The sequence below is a fragment of the Scatophagus argus genome, chromosome 16 (assembly GCF_020382885.2).
Source record: "Scatophagus argus isolate fScaArg1 chromosome 16, fScaArg1.pri, whole genome shotgun sequence".
NCBI classification, from domain to species: Eukaryota; Metazoa; Chordata; class Actinopteri; family Scatophagidae; genus Scatophagus; species Scatophagus argus.
Genome location: NC_058508.1, coordinates 13,225,585 through 13,243,367, shown reverse-complemented (window position 1 = coordinate 13,243,367; position 17,783 = coordinate 13,225,585). Strand labels below are relative to the sequence as shown.

Genomic DNA, 17,783 nt, shown 5'->3' with positions numbered 1-17,783 from the left:
CAGTTGACTTACCTGTAGCTCCTGACCAGTTTATCGGCATGAGGCTCCAACAGCAGCGATCTCAAGACATTCTCCACACAGCCAGACACGTACTTCTCTGGTATTCCTCTGAGCCTGGCATACATACATAAAGTTTCCCTTCCAGTCATGTGGTCCAGCACAGCGTCAAACTGAGGGCAGTAACCAATGCGTTGCTGCACCTGCAATCCAGAGATAATGTCCTCTTTCAAATTATGGCCTTTTGAAAAGCACTGCAGCAACATACTGAAGATAAAGCAAACTTAAATCCACATGCTGAACTACAGAAACTAATTTATCTTTGAATTAAATGTCCTCTCCTTCAATCTCCCTCTGCTCTCACCTTCTTAATGTCCCTCAAGATGCTGTATCCATCAATGTAGGCATCCCCGGAGGTAACACTCTCATCACCTGTCAGCATTTTAAAGGTTGTGGTCTTGCCTGCTCCATTGAAGCCCAGGAGGCCGAAACACTCTCCTTTACCTACGGCTAGAGACAGCCTGTCCACAGCCAAGAGATTCTGCCCGCTGCTGTACACCTGAGAGGGAGAGATAACAGTGGGTGTGTACCATCTTGTCACAGCTCACACAGACGCTACATATTTCAACACTCAGGCACAAAGTGTATCAAACAAAAAACTATTCAGACCACTGTTTACAAAAATAGACTCCTGTGCTCCTTACCTTGCTGAGCTCTTGCAGTATGAGGGGGCTACCGACCATAGACTCTAATATTGGCTGGCACTCCAGGACCCTTTTCCTCTCGTCAGCCACATCCCTGTCCTCTGGAAGCAAGGCTGTGTCCTCTACTAGCGGTAACTAACAGATAGATATACATGACAGAAAATATCAACCACAACACTTAAAGAACAAGTTTAGAACTTGCTTCATAAAGGAATTTAGGCCTGCAGCTAACACCTATTTTTATTATCCATTAACCTGACTATCAATTAATCATTGTAATTAAAAATGCATATTACAAGCCAAAAGGGGACATCTTCAAATGGCTTAGTTGTCCAACAAACTGTCTAAAAAGCAAAAAATTTCAATGTACTATCACACAAGACAAAGAAAGCAAACAAATCTCCAAAACTGAGAAGCCAAAACGTGGTGAATTATTGACTGGTTTTCTTGAAAATTGGCATAATCCAATTAGTTTCTGTCAGTTAACTGAAAATCTAACAATTTCAAGTAACACCTTGTTGTTTTTTTTCTATCTGATGGTTGTCTACTGTCTGGTTTCATTATGTAACGACTTGTACATGAAAATGCCCCATTTTAGAAAAACTCATGCAAATATTTAGCAGTATTTCCCCCTAAAATAACAGATGCACCTGCACACGGGGGTAGGCAGAGGATGTGGCTTTGCTGTTCAGATATTAGTCTCACGCTGCTACAAATCAAAGTGCTGATCGCCACACCTTTTTAAATGAGAGGCAAATGTAGCCAACTGGCATTTAGCCTCATATGAACCAACCAACCAATGGCAGTGATTCTAACACTTTGTCTGTTCTTTTGCCCTACAATTTGTTGATCTAAAACCTTTACTCAAGCTCTCCTCAGAGGCTTTGAACAAGCCGTGGTTGTTCAGAGATTTCTGATTAAACTGGAAGCTCAACCCCATGCCCAAATAAAGAATCACAGAAAGAGACAAACACTGCCTTGTTCGCCGCAGTCACGATTCACCTACCTGTTTGCGTCTTCTGCCCAGGGAGGTGAAGAGTCGGAGAAGATTGCGGACACACTGCAGTTCGATGACAAACAGCAGGATGATAAAGACTACGCCCTGCACGGAGAAGGCCACGAGGAAGCGCCCCACACCAGGCTCCGCCATGGAGAAGTAGTTTGTCTGGTATGTGATGTCTGGAACCAGAAAAACAATAGAATTTTATGATGTAAATTAAGGGAGATATCTTAATCCAGTGATTTCACAATTACTTTGGTCATTAAAAACAGATGTAAAATAATAATAATAATCAACAATTACTTTTAGATTACTACTAGAATACTTACTTTAAATGTCAGGAAAATCAGTCATAAGTTACATTAATGCTCACAACTTTTGCACGCACTGGGTATCATAGAGGAAATAAAGATTTAAAATCAACCAGCACGTTGCTTGATGAAAGCAATGATCCTTATTTATAGAATACATCACTATTCATTTAATCGCTGTCACTACAGAAATGAACCACCACCGTCACTCCAATGCATGTGTAAGACAGCCACCCACATTATGATTCATCATTGTAATTATATCTTCTATACATGCAACCCAGACTCCAAAACAGTTGGGAACTGGTGTAAACAAAACAGGATGCCAGAAACATGTTTCAGGCAAGTTGAGACAAGAGCATCAGATAACTGGGAAAGCTGAGTACTGCTTAAATAAGACCTGTTTGGAACATTGCACAGGTAAACATGTTCACTGTTAACAGGTGACAGAATCATGATTATGAAAGGGACATCCTGGAAAGGCTCAGTAGTTCCCAAGGAAAGATGGGGCGAGTTCACAACTTTGTCAAACACATGATTGTATAAAGTATTTGTAGTATTTGATTGCAATCTAACTCACGTTTTACACAGCTGTTTTGTTTATTCATCACATATTCATGGTTAATACAGGTAGTGGACCATATCTTCACTGTTCTATAACTAAACGTATTCACTGAACCACCTCTACAGAAAAAGAAGTATTCGTTCTCTGAGGCTACTCTTAGCCACCACTTACTTAAGTAGTTGCACACTCCTGTGGCCGTGGGACTGGAGAAGCAAAATGAGATTAATTCGTAGTTCTGGTAGAACTGGCTGAAGGACATGCCAAGGCAATAGTTGGGGAAAATCAGGAACACCTTATCCAGTAAGTGTGACAGGGACTTCAGTTTCAACTCTGGAAAAAGAATTCATAAGAACAGCATCAACAGGAATGATAAGGAAACATTTCTTTGTTTGACATTGTTGACATTTTGCTGACATTTTTCCTCATGTCCTACTTAATATGACATGTGGAGCCTTTGGACAGTTTTCTGTAGTTTTAAAAACCCACTCCTCTCCACACAGGCACCCCAGACAACCACTGGAACTTGCCAGAAAAATGATCTCTCACTGGCTTCACATCCACAAATACTGAGCATTGCATTAAATGAGGGATTCAGCCATGCCAGAATCACTGATGCTGGGAACTGGACCCGATTCTCTGAATGTGGTGGGCAAGTTCCCTTTCCCTTTGTGCCATCCAAACACAGCAGTCAAGCATATGCAATTTTCAAAACCTTGAAACTAGTGCATAATTGTACTGGTCCAAGTGCAAGCTGTTCTAAACACAGCCACAGAGGAATGTCACAGAATATCATGACGAGAAGCTCAAACAGAAGAAAATGAAAAATGGCAGATTGCTGTCTTCATAGACAGGAGAACTGAAGAATTCACAGGACATGAAAGTGTCAGGACTATCTAAATTTTGGACAAATAGAACTAATACGTTTTGAAGTATTTTCCCCAAAAACAACTGTGAAAAAATGGGGCTAAATTAGACTTAAGCCCCCAGTAGGAGAATTTTAGACCGAAAAGCCTGCCAGCGATGGAAGCCAGTGTGTCCTCTCACCTGGGATGGTCATGATGGTGACAGCCAGAAAGGTGGCCGTGCCAGAGATCATGTTGAAGATTGTGAGCCGCGTGTAGGCAGTAGCGGCAGAGGAGAAGAGGAAGCTGAGCAGATACATAAGAGGCACAACAGCCCAGCCATACAGCAGCAATAACAACAACACGTCTACCAGGTGGTTGTCGTCTATGAAGGCCTTGACTCCGAATGCCTGAAATACCACCTAAGAGCATAAAGCAACATAATTCGTGCATCAGTTTTATGCATACTTAATTCTTTGGCTTGATAAATCGGACCGCTCTGTTTATACTAACCACCCAGTTGCAGCACCTTTACCCCAGTAAATAATATCAGAAGTCATACTGACCAGCATGAGGAGGCAGGGCAGCAGGAAGTTGACCAGGTCCCACAGGAGAGCAGAAAACCAGAAGTTTGACAGGTAGACGCCGCTGACCTGCTGAACATGCTTGGACTTGATAGAGGACTCTGTCACAAGCAGCAGGGCAAAGGTGCTGGACAGGGAGGCCATACCGTACATCAGGTTGATGGCGATGGCAAAGCCTGTTTTTCCCCTGGAAATGGAGGAAAAGAATGAAATGGTTAGGAGAGGAAAGCAGAGGATCTGGTAAAAAAGAGTAAATAACAAAGAGAGAATGTGCAAAGACACAGTGAAGAAAACAGCAAGAGATAAGAGGTGTGAAATAACAGGGAGTCACACATAAAATATATACGACCGCCACCTTGTAGGATCACATTTTCTTTTGCTATCCTCCATCACCTAGACATCCAGCTGCTAAAATCCTCAGTGTTGACTTGGGTTGAAATCAATTTAAAATACCCTATTGGAGTTACTTTTTCCCCCTCAGAAATGTTCAATTCATTCTCTAACTTCTGAGAGACTTACACAGGAACAAGATTACTGGTATCAGCACTTAAACAGAGTTGTCAAACATTGACAAAGGAAATCTAACCTTTCTTGTCAAACATAAATCGTAGGCCTAATCCCTTGCAAAACATCCTATTTTATTTACACAATAGCAAGTATATAACAAGTCTTCTCTCACTTCTGCTCTCTCCTAACTCTCGCCCCCTGACTTCTGCATGTTCAGGTCTTCTCATTAACCAAACACTTCTCAGCCTTCCCTCCACTCACTCTGTGAGCTGGCTCCAGGCAGCCTCAGAAAGGTTGCGTGGCATGGGGTAATTACTCGTCTCAATGGAAGCATTTGGCCCTGCTAGAAGTTTGAACAGAGCATTGTCCACCATCATGAGGGCTGTGGCAGGTGTATGGTAGCCCTCGTTGTTGAAGTAACCTGTTGCTTCTGCATAATGGCTGCTGCTTCCACGGAAAACAGCACCCACCAAACAACGCTCGTTAAAGCTGCCGCCTTCTTCCTCAGCCTGGGTCAGGATGTAATCAGTGAAGTCTGATGGCGAGCAGGAGAAAAAAGACGTGCCGTCAGTAAATACCCAGCGCTGCAGTCAAGTCAAGTATTTGTCTCTCTCACTAGGCTTACCTGTGATGTTGATGAGCTGGCCTTGCTGGGCAGAGAGCTGTGAACTGTATGTATTTGCCAGGGCAGAGGCCAGGGGACCGGACCAAGGCTGCAGAGCCACAGGGACCCTGGTGGGACCATAGCGGCTGAGCGCCAGCCTCAGCAGAGGTGCATCCTGGTTCTTGGGAATGGTGCGTGCCACAACTAAGGCCACAACTGTGAAGACCAAAGGGACCAGAAACTGGGCCACCATTACCTTCCAGTTTCTCCAGCTGTACAGCGCCCTCTTCAGGAACATAGCGTAGAACTGCTGCAGGTGTAGTCTGACCTGATAGGAGAGGAAAGGGTAAATGAAATGTGAGCAGTTTGAACAGCAAGAAACATGACAAGTCTCACTTCGCCCCCTCATCTCACCCCAGTGTTCAGCTTAATGTTGGAGCAGTCCTCTGAGATGAGCGTGCCGCTGTCCGTGAAGTCGGTGACATCAGTCATGCCGCTGATGCTGCTGGCGTCATCTGTGGTCCAGTCATTGGAGCGTCTCTCATGTTGGTACTGCAGGGCAGGCAGCTGGATTGCCTGGATGTCCAAACTAGAATCCACCAATTTTCCAACTCTGAACACACAAATCAATCTGTGGTTATCAAACTGACTTACTGAAAACAGCAACTAAGCTGCCTAAAATATGAGGTATTCAGTTTTTTTTCAGCAACCAGCCAGAGAATGAGTCAAAAGAAAAAAAGAATACAGCAAAACGAACATCCGCCACATCAAAAAATGAGCAACTCTCAAAGCTGATAAAATGTCATTACAGGAAGCAAAATGTAAATGCGGGTATTAAAAAAAAAAGATCAACAGCACTTTTGGTTGAGGAGAGTCACTTGCCATAAAAATCTGTTCTTCCATTTCAGCAGCTCAGTCAGGTGAAAAAGGGCAAATAAAGCTATTTCTGGTACTTGCAATTAAGTTATCAGTGAGTCCATCTAATTGAGGCACTTTCACAGGAAGGAGGATCCAACTGTATCAGACATCCTTACCTCACCAGCTATAAATGTACCTTTATGAGCCTAGTTAGATCTTCCTACATGTCCATCAGTCTATCCTTTCTTTACACTGATTTTAAAAAAAAATGGGAACACTTCCGAGCTCTATGACAGTAAACCAGCCAAAACGTAGTATCTCACGATGGCTAAACTACTACTACTTTAAGCATTTGTTTATCAGATGATTTAGTTCTCTAGAAAAGACCATTATATAGTTATTAATTAGGTATCCACGATTACAGTGAAATAAAGAATGTAGCAATAGCGGCAGTGTTACTATCCGAAAATTGCTTGCGTGAAATACCGAACTCCCGAGAGGAGATAAATGATCAAACGTTCAAACACCAGTTTTTCTTGGTGACATGTTTGATGGTTGATTTTTTGCCGAACACACTCATGGACTCTCAGTATGACACGTAAATAATGAAGCAAAAATTCTTTCTTAGCAGCGCCAATTACAATGTCGCGCACTAGAAGTAGCGCCCGGTGTTAGCGGTCCACAGAGGAAGTGCTCTTGTGCTCGTTGCCACAGATACACGTGTCAAGTCCAACAGGGAAGCAGAAATAACAGCTCAGTAAGCAGCAGGCAGCTGGGACTGAGATGTGTGAGCAAAGGAGAAAACCCACAGCAGTGGTTTGGACAGAAATAAAACTGAAAATAGATTTTTTTTTCTTTATTTTGCATTAAAATGTCTCCCTATGTGCATTAGAATTATTTTTTTATCAGGACATTGAGTTCAATTGCCGCTGAACTGAAAACAAGCTAAGCCACAGGGGAGCTACTCCTCGAGTAGGTATAGATATGGAAAATCAGAAATCACATTCATGTATATCACATTATGCCCACCTGAGGAAAACTTCTTCCATAGTGGTTACTGAAGCGCCATAGCTGGCGATGCCCAACTCCTCTCGGTTCATCTCCAGCTCAGCAAACAGCAGCTCAAACCTGACAGAAAACCCAAACAAAGTGCACCAGGGAAAACAGATTACACACTGTCTCACACTGGGACAAATGCTACCTCATAATCTTCCAGTATGAGCTCCTAATGAGAGTGAAGCTACCAAATTGTACTCCTTATCAGTATGTTCTGAAACTGACCTTTATTTCTACCTTAAATCTTATCATAGAGCAGTAGTAAGTGCCACTGCGGAGACGAGTCAAAGTCCAATTTGAGGGATGGGGGGTATTGATTTTGTACATATAAAAAGATATGTGGAAAATAAGGAAAGTGTGACTGTTGGGGTGATAAGTACCACACCATGTCCAATATTTGTGTATTACTCTTACAAAAAGAAGAATGAGTTTGATGGTACCTGTATGCATTATAATAATTCAATCAGTGTTAGTGTAGGTTGGGGAATGTAATGATATCAATTATTTTTAGAAATGTAATTATCCATTTTGGAACTCTTTGTTGTCCCTTGTCCCCTTTCCCATTCAACGGTTCAGAATGAGTCATTTCTGGTCAATGGTCTTTCTCCTTTTAAAGCGACTTGAGACTTTCCACTGCGTTATTGTTAGTATTCTACATATGAAGAAAGACCTGAATGACTCACCTGCTGGTGCTTTCTTTGGGCAAGATGTAAGAGAGCTCAGCTCCAGCACTGCTCTCCAGTGTGGCATTAGGAACGTACATGTGGACAAGGCGGGTGATCTCAGAAACGTTACAAAGAGCATCCTTTACTATCACCATGTGGTAGCCAGCACCTGGTAAGCAGGGGAAAAGAAAAAGCTTGTACATAATACATATCCAGTACTGCACATTAGATTGATGTCTTGCCACTTTTCTGAGCCTGTTGCAAGCATTTCCACTTTCCTCTTTACTTACCGTATTTGTTCTTAAGGAAGAGTGGTGACCCACAGCACTGCAGCTCTCCTCCCGCCATTATGGCAATGCGGTCGCCGAGCAGGTCGGCCTCATCCATAAAGTGCGTGGTGAGCAGGATGGTGCGGCCGCTTTTCTCGCCTTGCAGAAGGTCCCAGGTGGCACGTCGAGCTGACGGGTCCATACCTGATGTTGGCTCATCTAACATCACCACCTGAGGATAGATAGATTAATGGAAGAGATGAGACATGGTTTATGCAGAGGAAGGATGGGACAGAATATGTGAGAGTGAATATTACGTGTGAAATTCTTTACCTTTGAGTCTCCAATGAGGGCAATGCCAATAGAAAGTTTTCTCTTCATGCCACCAGAGAGGGTCTTGGAGCGAGCCTGTCGCTTGTCTTCAAGGTTCAGGATACGGATGATCCGGTCAACCTCATCTGGAATCTTGTCTTTGGAGTAGCCTTTTAGCTGAATACCAAGCAGATGAAGACACCAAATAAACCAAAATGCTATCCGAAACATAACATCTATTTCACAATGACGTCAATAGAGAGATGTAGAAAGTACGAAGATGTACACAGTATGCGTGTGTGTGTGTGTGGTTGTGTATTGGCACACGATTGTGTGAGCACCTGTGCATAGAAGAGCAAGTGTTCTCTGACAGTAAGGTTATCAAACAGCACATCATGCTGGGGACAGAGTCCCAGACTGCGGCGGATCAGAGCCATGTCCTGACATATGTCGTAACCGCTGATATAAGCCCTGCCGCTGGTAGGAGGAAACAGCCCTGCAAACACAAATACAATCAGTTAAGATTGGTGAGGTGGCATCTTTGTTTGAGTGTGCGCGCACCGGTTGCTCTCAAGTGTGTAAGTGTGTTTAAGCTGCTCACCTGTCAGCATAGACAGTGTTGTGGTCTTCCCAGCACCATTGTGTCCTAGCAGCACCGTGATCTGCCCCTCGAACATGTTCAGTGTAAGATCCCGCACGGCCTGCCGCGTCTTGTTGCCCAGTCTGAATTCCTGTCAAGTGGTTAAAACCCAAAACATTTGTATGCATTATATGAGCAAAAAGGCATAATGGCAAAACACCTCACTCCTGCAACAGAGTCTTTAACAACTTTTCATACGCTTTTTAAAACTTGCATCTTCTGCACTCCCTTTACGGTACATGGACATGTTGACCTTCTGAGGATCTGTGCATCAAAGCACTGCTCACCTTAGCCAGGTGTTTAATCTTGATCCCAGACACCAATCCAGACGGCTCTTCCTCTACAAACTCCCCTCTCAGAGCCTTTTCTGCATCCTCCTCTTCCTCTTTCTCATTAACCAAAGCCATGCGAGGACTGCTGCACCAGTATGAAGGCTGCAGATGAGGGGATTAGGAGAAAGTGAAGGATAGACAGAGGTAGGAAGTGGAGTCGGGTGAAACTGGCCTGCATGAAATAGTACTATAAAAGTTTTCAAGTATTCATTTCATTCATTTTCAACATGTTTCCACAAGATATTTCATAGAACGAAATAAGAAGCAGGGTAATTACAGGATGCAACAAGAGAAGCAAAGGAAGACAATCATTCATAAAATTACAAAAAAGGAAGGTTGTGTGGGCTGACATTAACATTGTTCATGTGCACTCTGAAATAGAAGAGATTGCTTCCTGACCAAACCTCCCTTGGGTGCACTTCTTTAGAACCAGAGTCAAACATCCACTTTCTACATTGCAGAAACAGTATCTCTCTCACACACAATGGACATAAAGTGCGTCAACATCTAATCCACACCCTGCTGGCAGCCTCTTTAATTCCTGACTACTGGGAAACGGGTGAGTATGAGTTTATCTGTGTGTGTGTGTAAAGGCACGCAATTTCGTGATCGTCCATAGTTGTTATAAAGATAAACTTTATTTGTGTTGGCTGGACAGAGTCAGACATTTCCTGTTATTCTGACTAGCTGAACTCAAAGACTTCCCCTGGCTGATATGCTGTGACCTCATGCTTTCATTCTGCTCCACTGCAAGGAGGAGAAGGTGAGGAGACCTCGACTTTGCAAGCTCCTAATGTTGTCCTTAAAGTGCTGAACCCCACCCACTTACAACATTTGGTCACATGATAATCTAAACAGTGAACCACGTGGGAAAAACCAAGTCAGAGCCAGACTGAGTTCTTAGTAGTGATAGTTCACGGCTTGTTCACGCCTTTCAACAAACACAACTGGCAGTGTTCCCAAGTTGGCAGCTGGTGAGGGGTCGTGTCCTTTTTACTGAACTGGTAGTAGTATTAATGTGAATAAGCAAGTATGAGTCTGTCCCCTGAAACAAGGCTACTGTGTGTGTCTGCATCCCTATGGGGACAGCAGTATTTCAGACTGTGGAAGCGTAGGCTGGTAGCTGGATAGGTCCCATTTTATCTCCTGGACAACTCGGGGGAGCTGATTATATGATTGTATCACATCTCATCTTCTTATTTTTCTGATTTATTAACTAAAACTTCCAGACTACGAATAATTGCACAAACGTTTGTACAAAACGGCCGGGGAATAATTTTATCTAAATATTTTTCAGACTCGGAAAAGTAACCCCAAAGATTCACCACTCGATCATCAAGTTTCCTTGGGAAATATAAATACCAGTAAGAACTCTTTTCTTCATTATAACCCAAACTCTGACAATGACAATTAAGAAAATGTGAGTGTTTTCCTTGTTAAATATCCAAAATATCCATCCTCACCAGTTTAATGGGTATATCAAAATAATACAAGTAATCAACAATTACGATTTTAAATGTAACAAGCATCACGGAACAAAATCATCAGTATGTTCATTTTTACATTCCACTACTGTATTTACTGCATTTACTTACATCCTCAGTGAATTAATTTGTGTGTGTGTGAGACGCTTACCATTACAAAGAAGTAAGATGGTAGAGGCACTCCATACTCCCCAGGAAACACTGCCTCGACATACCAGGCCACCAACCCATAGAGCACAGCGTCAAACAGCAGCAGGCTCAACACTTGGGCCATCGAGAAGTCATCATCCACCGTCACAGAGTCAAAAAGGTTTGACCACTGAATTCCTGAACCTACAGAGGGGAGCAATACCAGACAAACATTTTATTAAAATTCTGATTCAAGGAAAGGAACGGAGAAATTGCCTGATATAGTCAGACAGCTCGGTAATTGGTAGACTGTGGCTGATAAAATTCACTTTCACCATAACCTCAAATCTCACCTTTGCCTTCAAACATTCCTATAAGCTGAGATCCCATGGCCATGGCCACGTTGGAGATGAGGCAGGCTGACACCTTCTGAGCATGGCTCAGTAGGTCGTAGCGTGGCCACAGGAACAAATAAGGCAAGTAGGTCAGGAAATAGATGAAGCCGCCCGCTGCTGCCGCCACATTGGCTGATGTTAGACAGAAAAGAAAGAATGCGAGGTTGAGGGAATGCTGAACAATTGAGAAACTGCCTTAATCTTAAATAATATGAGGGTTGACAAGGAGAAATCAGTCACTTGAGCCGTGTAATCACAGCTTTTGTCACTCTGTTGGTTGTCACAGCTACAGAACACCGCTGCCGAGCGCAGACAAAAACACACACACACACACACATACTGTACGCACGCGTATGTAAGACCTAAGCAAGCTAACACGTAAACTGCTCTGTGGAGAGAACTGCATTTTCTGTGAAACCCATTTTCAAGACTGCTGAGGGCTGTTCAGATGAAGCCTAAATGAGGACTATCAAGAGATGGGGCGAAAAATAGGGGAAGGAAGCTGAATACTGTGAGGTGATGAGGCGAATGAAAGACTTTCAGGGCTGTTTTTGCCTCCACTTCTGAGCAGCATGACAAGACCTCTCAAAAGAGCACTTGTGGAGGACAATGTGACATTTGTGTGAAAAATGCATTGATTAAGTGCCATTATCTATTCCTAAAAAGTACATGAGTGGGTGGGGAGAAGTATCATGACAGCTGTTCTCACAAAGACAGTCAGGATAGAAAAAAAGCCTGTCTTTGTTCAAAAATGGCCTATACGAGCACTGAAGGATCCTGCTTTGGCCTACTTCCTGGAAAAGCCCCACACTGCCTCTTTCTACTTCTGTCTACAAATTCTCACTTATATGGAAAACCCTTGAACTTATAATTAATGTATTTTATTACACTTACTAGAAATATTACATTTATAACCTTTACATCATTTTGTTTTTTGATTAGCTTATCTTACTATCTTCTCTGTGTCTTCTCTATCTCTGCGTATTAACAGGTTTATATTTAAGTGTCAAAGGTCAAACAACATGTTGATAATCTCTCTTTATCTTATGTTATCAGTAGGTTCAGTAGCAATTGATGCAATTTTGTTATATTACAGTATGGACTGTTAGTCATGGACCACAAGCAGGCCAAGCTGAAAGAAAAGACAGGAAGGAGACAGGAAGACCAGGACAAAGATTTATAAAAATGGCATCCAATGTACCTTGCTTTGTTATGTCAAAGCAAAATATGTAAACAGTCTGGGCAGGTGACAGACCAGATTATATTACTCAGTTCGATATACGAGATGGTAATTGCAAAGTGAATTTCAACGCAAAACTGAGACTTTCAAGTTTCTCTTCAACTCAATTACAGCGGACAAAACGCTTCACCCCAACCCATCATAATCAAGGTAATGTTTCTTATGACTGTGGTTTAAGAAGAAAAGAAGAAAAAAAAGATTACAACATGAACTACAGCATGGCTGGCAACGCATGAATAAGTGCTTATGTGCAACTGCTTTGCAAGAGGCTGCATAAAACCGAGGCGGATGAGAACTTGTAACCTGAACAGCTCTGTTGGGGAAAGTTGGAAGGAGACGAATGCTGGTTAGAATGAAAAGCTCTGAATGAGTGAGAGTGCAAAAAGGGAAAGAAAAGATGAACATGAGAAAGGAGAGATGGTGTTTAAATAGTTTTCTTTGTTGCCAGTTTTCTTCAGGCTGGACAGGGCACTTAAATTTCATGTGGCTGAAGACAGAAAGAGCCCTGAACCATTTCAACCAAGAAACTCGCTGCTTTTTAAAGTGAACAAAATTTCTCTTTAAGAAGAAAATGCGACACACAACAGCAGTAGCTGAAATAGATTTACTGTGTCAGTAATTGCGTGACTTAAATGTTTACACTCTAATAGTTGATCAATACAACTCCAACCAGCCAACAGTTGCATTGATCTGTTCTTTGTCTTGTCAACTTAAAACTCTTCTCCCCATAGATGTGTTTTTAAAGCTGCTGTTTTTTTATTGCTACTTTTATGTTTTGGACCAAATGAGAGGACAGAGAAAAGCAAACAGCAGACAACTGACCCACATCTGAGAGAACACACAATGTCACAAACACTGTCTTCTAATGGGCATCCAGCCAACCACACAGTGCAGTGCGAAGGAAATGACAGACAATCACAAAGAGACATAATTAGCATCCAGGACAGAGTGGACACATGCAGAGACACACACCTCGGGAGAAGAAGGTACTGATCATGAAGCTGAAGTTTATGGTGGCCACAGTGAAGACGAGCAGGAAGACGAAGATCAGCGTGGGGTCACTGTGGGTCAGCACTGCACCGTTAGGGCTCACCTAAAAACAACAGTTATAAAACAGAGAGCTCCATTGCTCAGTTATGACACGCCGAAGCATTTTTATAACATCTAAACCAAATTAACTCCTGCACTTAAAGCCTACAATCACAACTACTGCTCATTGACTATGCAGTTTGGCAAAAAAATACATAGTCACTGTGTTTATTGTATTACAACAGTGTATTTCCTCTTTGATTATTTTGCCAGCACGGTACATTGCTCTTTCTCATTTCCTTCATTTCCTGCACTGCTTCTCAGGGCCTATTAGTTAAGTTACACTCTATGTGGTACTGCTTGGAGAGCTACAGCTTTGCTACATATTTGTACGCTTGATAAACACATACGAAAAATATTTCAACTAAACACCAGCCGTTGGAGGAAGTATTCAGATCCTTTACTGAAGTAAAAGTACTACACTGTGAAAATACTATTACAAGTCTTGCTTTGAACCGCATAGTTGAGTTGTAGTCCCCCATAGGACTACAACTCATGATTGTTTTCATTATGGATTAATTGGCTGATTATTTTCTTCATTAATCATATGGCTGGTTTGTAAAAATTCTGGAAGTAGCATAAATGATATCATAATTACCCAAATAAAATTAACAAATAATAATGTTAGAATTAATTAAGGAAAAGCAATTTAAGAAGATGGAACCACGAAATGTTTATCAAAACATAGATAATTTTAGGTGTACTTTAGGTGTACTGTATACACTGTTGGGTAATTAAATTTCTAATAAAGGATCATATTTAATAAGCTCTTCTTGTTTGTTTTATTTGCAAAAAATTGTAAAGTAGTAATCAAAGCTCTCAGAGAAATGAAATGAAGTAAAAGCACAATACTACCCTCAGAAATGTGGTGGAGTACAGTAAGTATTTTAAGTAAGAGGGGCATGGGAAAAAAAACAAAAAACTCAAATATGTACTTAAGTACAGTCCTTGAATAAATGTTGTAAATGTGGGTGACATTCCACCACTACTAAACACTAGTGTAGACACTGTGGGCTGGAATGTGGCTTAAGTAACCATGATTCTATTTCTATTTTTTTATTTTTAAAGCAAACTCACCCGAATACAAAGGAGCACAGTGACGAAAAACATAGAAATGGAGAGGAAAAGGAAGAACATGAGGAACCAGGCGCTCCAGTGGAGCCAGTTGCTGAGACCCATCATCCTCATGTACTCCTGAAATACAAAACAAACAGGAGCAGATTAAGAATCAGATAGCCCATTTTTATTGGAGCCCACATAGAGACACACAAACACACCTTGAGCTTCCTTTCCTTCTCCTGCACCACGGCTCGTACTATGTTGAGGGAGGTGTAGGTAAAGCTGAGCACCAGTAGTAAGGGTAGTTGGTTCTGAATGGCCAGGATGAAGACGTCATATATAAAAGCGGGATAAGGAAACCGTGACAGGACAACTCTGATCTGTCGCAGCAAAGAGAAAGCTGCAGTTCTGTTGTAAGACCGCATGATGGCTCGGTCCACTGCATGCTGTACAGCCAGGAATCCCTCTCGGAAATAACCTTAAATAAGAAAAGAGATATTAACACTAAAGAAAATATGTTATACTGGCATTATGTCAGCATTAATCTGAGTCCAAAAAAATGACTCATGGAACAAACGCACTTATGAAGTCCTTTTAACTTCTAAAGTTTACATTAAAATGGATAAGAGGCCTTGAGGAACAGAAGTGGAGCCACAGTCGTGAGTTATTATGCATGTGGAGGTTGGAAATTCATATTCATGTCACTCTAAAAGCTTGTTAGTTCTATTATGCTGTGAGGATGATAGTTAGACTCAACTTTGGAACTTCATGATGAAAAATGATTTGGCTCGCTGCGGGACAGCAAAACAGAATCTTATCTATTCCCCAATTCGTCATCATCACATTATTAAAATTTACTAAATCGAACAACTAGAGGCGACAAATATAACAATGAAGTTAATAACATCTGATGCCTCCTGAATAGTACCTGACACTTCAAAATGCCCAATAAATGATGTCAGGGTGCAATGCATCCTCAGTGTGCCAAAACTAGATAATGATGATCATACCAAAGATGTGTAAGGTTGCTATGGAAACACAGCGCAGAAAGAGGGCTCTTCCTCCACAGATATAAGCCTTTTTTGTCAATCACAACCAGAGTGTATCTGGACTGATGTTAATCTGAATGACTCCTCCAAGAAATCTGAAGTTTAATGAAGAATATTTAATAGATGGGTTGTTTTTGGCACAAGAGGAATAAAGACAAACAGAGAGAAGAAGGGTCAGAGAGAAAAAAATGGCACTTCTCACCAGGCGTGCCCCCATCCTTGTTGTACTGCTCCCGCGGCCCTGGCATTTGAAAGAGGGGATAGAGGCTGTGTGTGTGCCAGTCCAGGTCACTGTTGGGATTTAGCTCTGACTTCTCATCCAGCGGGGCGTTGCGTGGGGTGAATGTGAAACGCAGGTGGTATTTCACCTGTAAATGAGAGTGCAAAAGGAGGATGGGAATTAAAAGACTGGAGCAAAGCCAAGCAGAGAGGCGTTCATTTCCCACACATCAAGTCTCTTAATCAGCTTGCCATCATGCAGCGCCGCTGCCTCTCAGCTTTGTTGCAGAGTGAATAAATTAACTAAGCAATAAATAAGCCTAAACTATGCAGAGAATGACAGTTACAGTACGCTTTATTTTTTTAAAATTAAATACATCAGATAAAAACGGAGGAAGAAAGAGAAAATAGTGTGGGGCAAAGAGGAGAGACGGGCAAATCTGGGAGCATCTATATCTGAAGCACAAGAAAAACTCTGCACAGTGTGTTTGTTGTGAAATCAAACCAGCCTACCACCATAGCACAACGGCAAAGCTTACAGCATCACAGCAGACACACGGTAACATTAACATTAGCATTTAACATACCACAAAAACAATATCATCTCAATGTGCATACACGTAGGCGCATACACACAGTACATCACTCACTGTGAGGCATAAAATATCCCAGAAGGCAAAATATCCAGTGGTGCAAATAGCAATTGGAGGATAAAAAGCGCCAATACAATACAGCAGGTGCATTCACTTTAGTTTGATTCCGCTGAGTAAGATCACCAGGTGTATGGCTACTCTTCAAAATAGTACCTAAACAGTAATTTCCAGTTACCAGCAGTAAGAATTGCCCTACACCTGCTGACACTCTGCACTGCAATTAATATATAATTAGTTGTTCACTTTTAAAAAAAAATAAAGAAAGAAAGAAAAAGTATCTCTTATCCTATTACTCGATAAATTGTTTGAACAATCTGTAGAATTAAAATACTGAAATACTCAAACAAACTATGCCTGCAGCCCTAAAATATAATGTTGTCCTTTCAGTTAACTCATGTAAAAAAGGACACTGGCCTGGTATCTTTTAAACAAAAGAATCATATACATTTACAACAGGGTTTTTCAACATTCATAGACAGCCCAGTGTTGCAAGAGATTATGCAAGAGTTCATGAAAAGCTTGGTACGACAGTGATATTTTTAAAACCGCTATCGAGCCTTGATACCGAAATAAACAAAGTAAAGCAAACAATTAAACAGGGTAGCAGACATTATTTATAAATTACTTTTTTATGAATCCAACATGGACAATTTATTATACCTTCACAACCGTTATGACCAAAAAGGACTGACTGAATGAATGACATGGTGCTAATGTGGTGGGAGCCACAGAGACTTTGAAACTAATCACAAGTAACACTTCCTTGCTGTAAAAGCCATGTGACAAAAAGGGTGACCTAAAAACGTCTGCTCAATGTGAAGGTAAACAAGTTTTCAGAAAGCAGAAAGTGCCTGAACTGGTATGACTAGTAACACATACTTTAAATGTATGCGTTCCTGCTTACACTGAGATCAATGGGGGAAAAAAAGCTACCTAACAATGATGCATATCTCAAACCTGTCTGATAAATTCTGTTTCTCTTTGTTTTAACATAAATATATTTACTTACTCACGCTATGGCTACTGTGTGGAACAGTGTGTGTATGCAGCCTTTTACCTTTAAGGGCAAAGGTTCATCATCATGGATGAAGGGGTGCTTGAACACCACTGCAGCCAGCAGCTTTCCTGACAGAGGGTCATTTCTCACATAGTCCTCAAAGTGCTCCTCCGTCTCAAAGCCCCGCACTGGGACACAAACATAGAGACAAACAACAACACAT

General features: G+C 41.7%; 1 protein-coding gene across 1 annotated transcript in view; it reads right to left on the bottom strand.

Annotated features, from left to right (window-relative positions):
* abca3b (ATP-binding cassette, sub-family A (ABC1), member 3b) overlaps positions 1-17,783 on the bottom strand; it is a 29,610-nt gene that overhangs the window by 4,548 nt on the left and 7,279 nt on the right. The window contains exons 4-27 of the mRNA XM_046414114.1: positions 17,621-17,748; positions 15,894-16,059; positions 14,861-15,120; positions 14,661-14,777; positions 13,467-13,587; positions 11,213-11,386; positions 10,882-11,063; positions 9,202-9,348; positions 8,876-9,005; positions 8,616-8,770; positions 8,296-8,451; positions 7,984-8,194; positions 7,712-7,862; positions 7,002-7,100; positions 5,529-5,727; positions 5,136-5,442; positions 4,772-5,045; positions 3,986-4,190; positions 3,622-3,841; positions 2,749-2,907; positions 1,708-1,880; positions 702-836; positions 362-556; positions 13-200 (exon numbers count right to left, since the gene is read on the bottom strand). Of these exons, the coding sequence (XP_046270070.1) occupies positions 13-200; positions 362-556; positions 702-836; positions 1,708-1,880; positions 2,749-2,907; positions 3,622-3,841; positions 3,986-4,190; positions 4,772-5,045; positions 5,136-5,442; positions 5,529-5,727; positions 7,002-7,100; positions 7,712-7,862; positions 7,984-8,194; positions 8,296-8,451; positions 8,616-8,770; positions 8,876-9,005; positions 9,202-9,348; positions 10,882-11,063; positions 11,213-11,386; positions 13,467-13,587; positions 14,661-14,777; positions 14,861-15,120; positions 15,894-16,059; positions 17,621-17,748 (4,252 nt within the window). The remainder of the gene's footprint in view (positions 1-12; positions 201-361; positions 557-701; positions 837-1,707; positions 1,881-2,748; positions 2,908-3,621; positions 3,842-3,985; positions 4,191-4,771; positions 5,046-5,135; positions 5,443-5,528; positions 5,728-7,001; positions 7,101-7,711; positions 7,863-7,983; positions 8,195-8,295; positions 8,452-8,615; positions 8,771-8,875; positions 9,006-9,201; positions 9,349-10,881; positions 11,064-11,212; positions 11,387-13,466; positions 13,588-14,660; positions 14,778-14,860; positions 15,121-15,893; positions 16,060-17,620; positions 17,749-17,783) is intronic.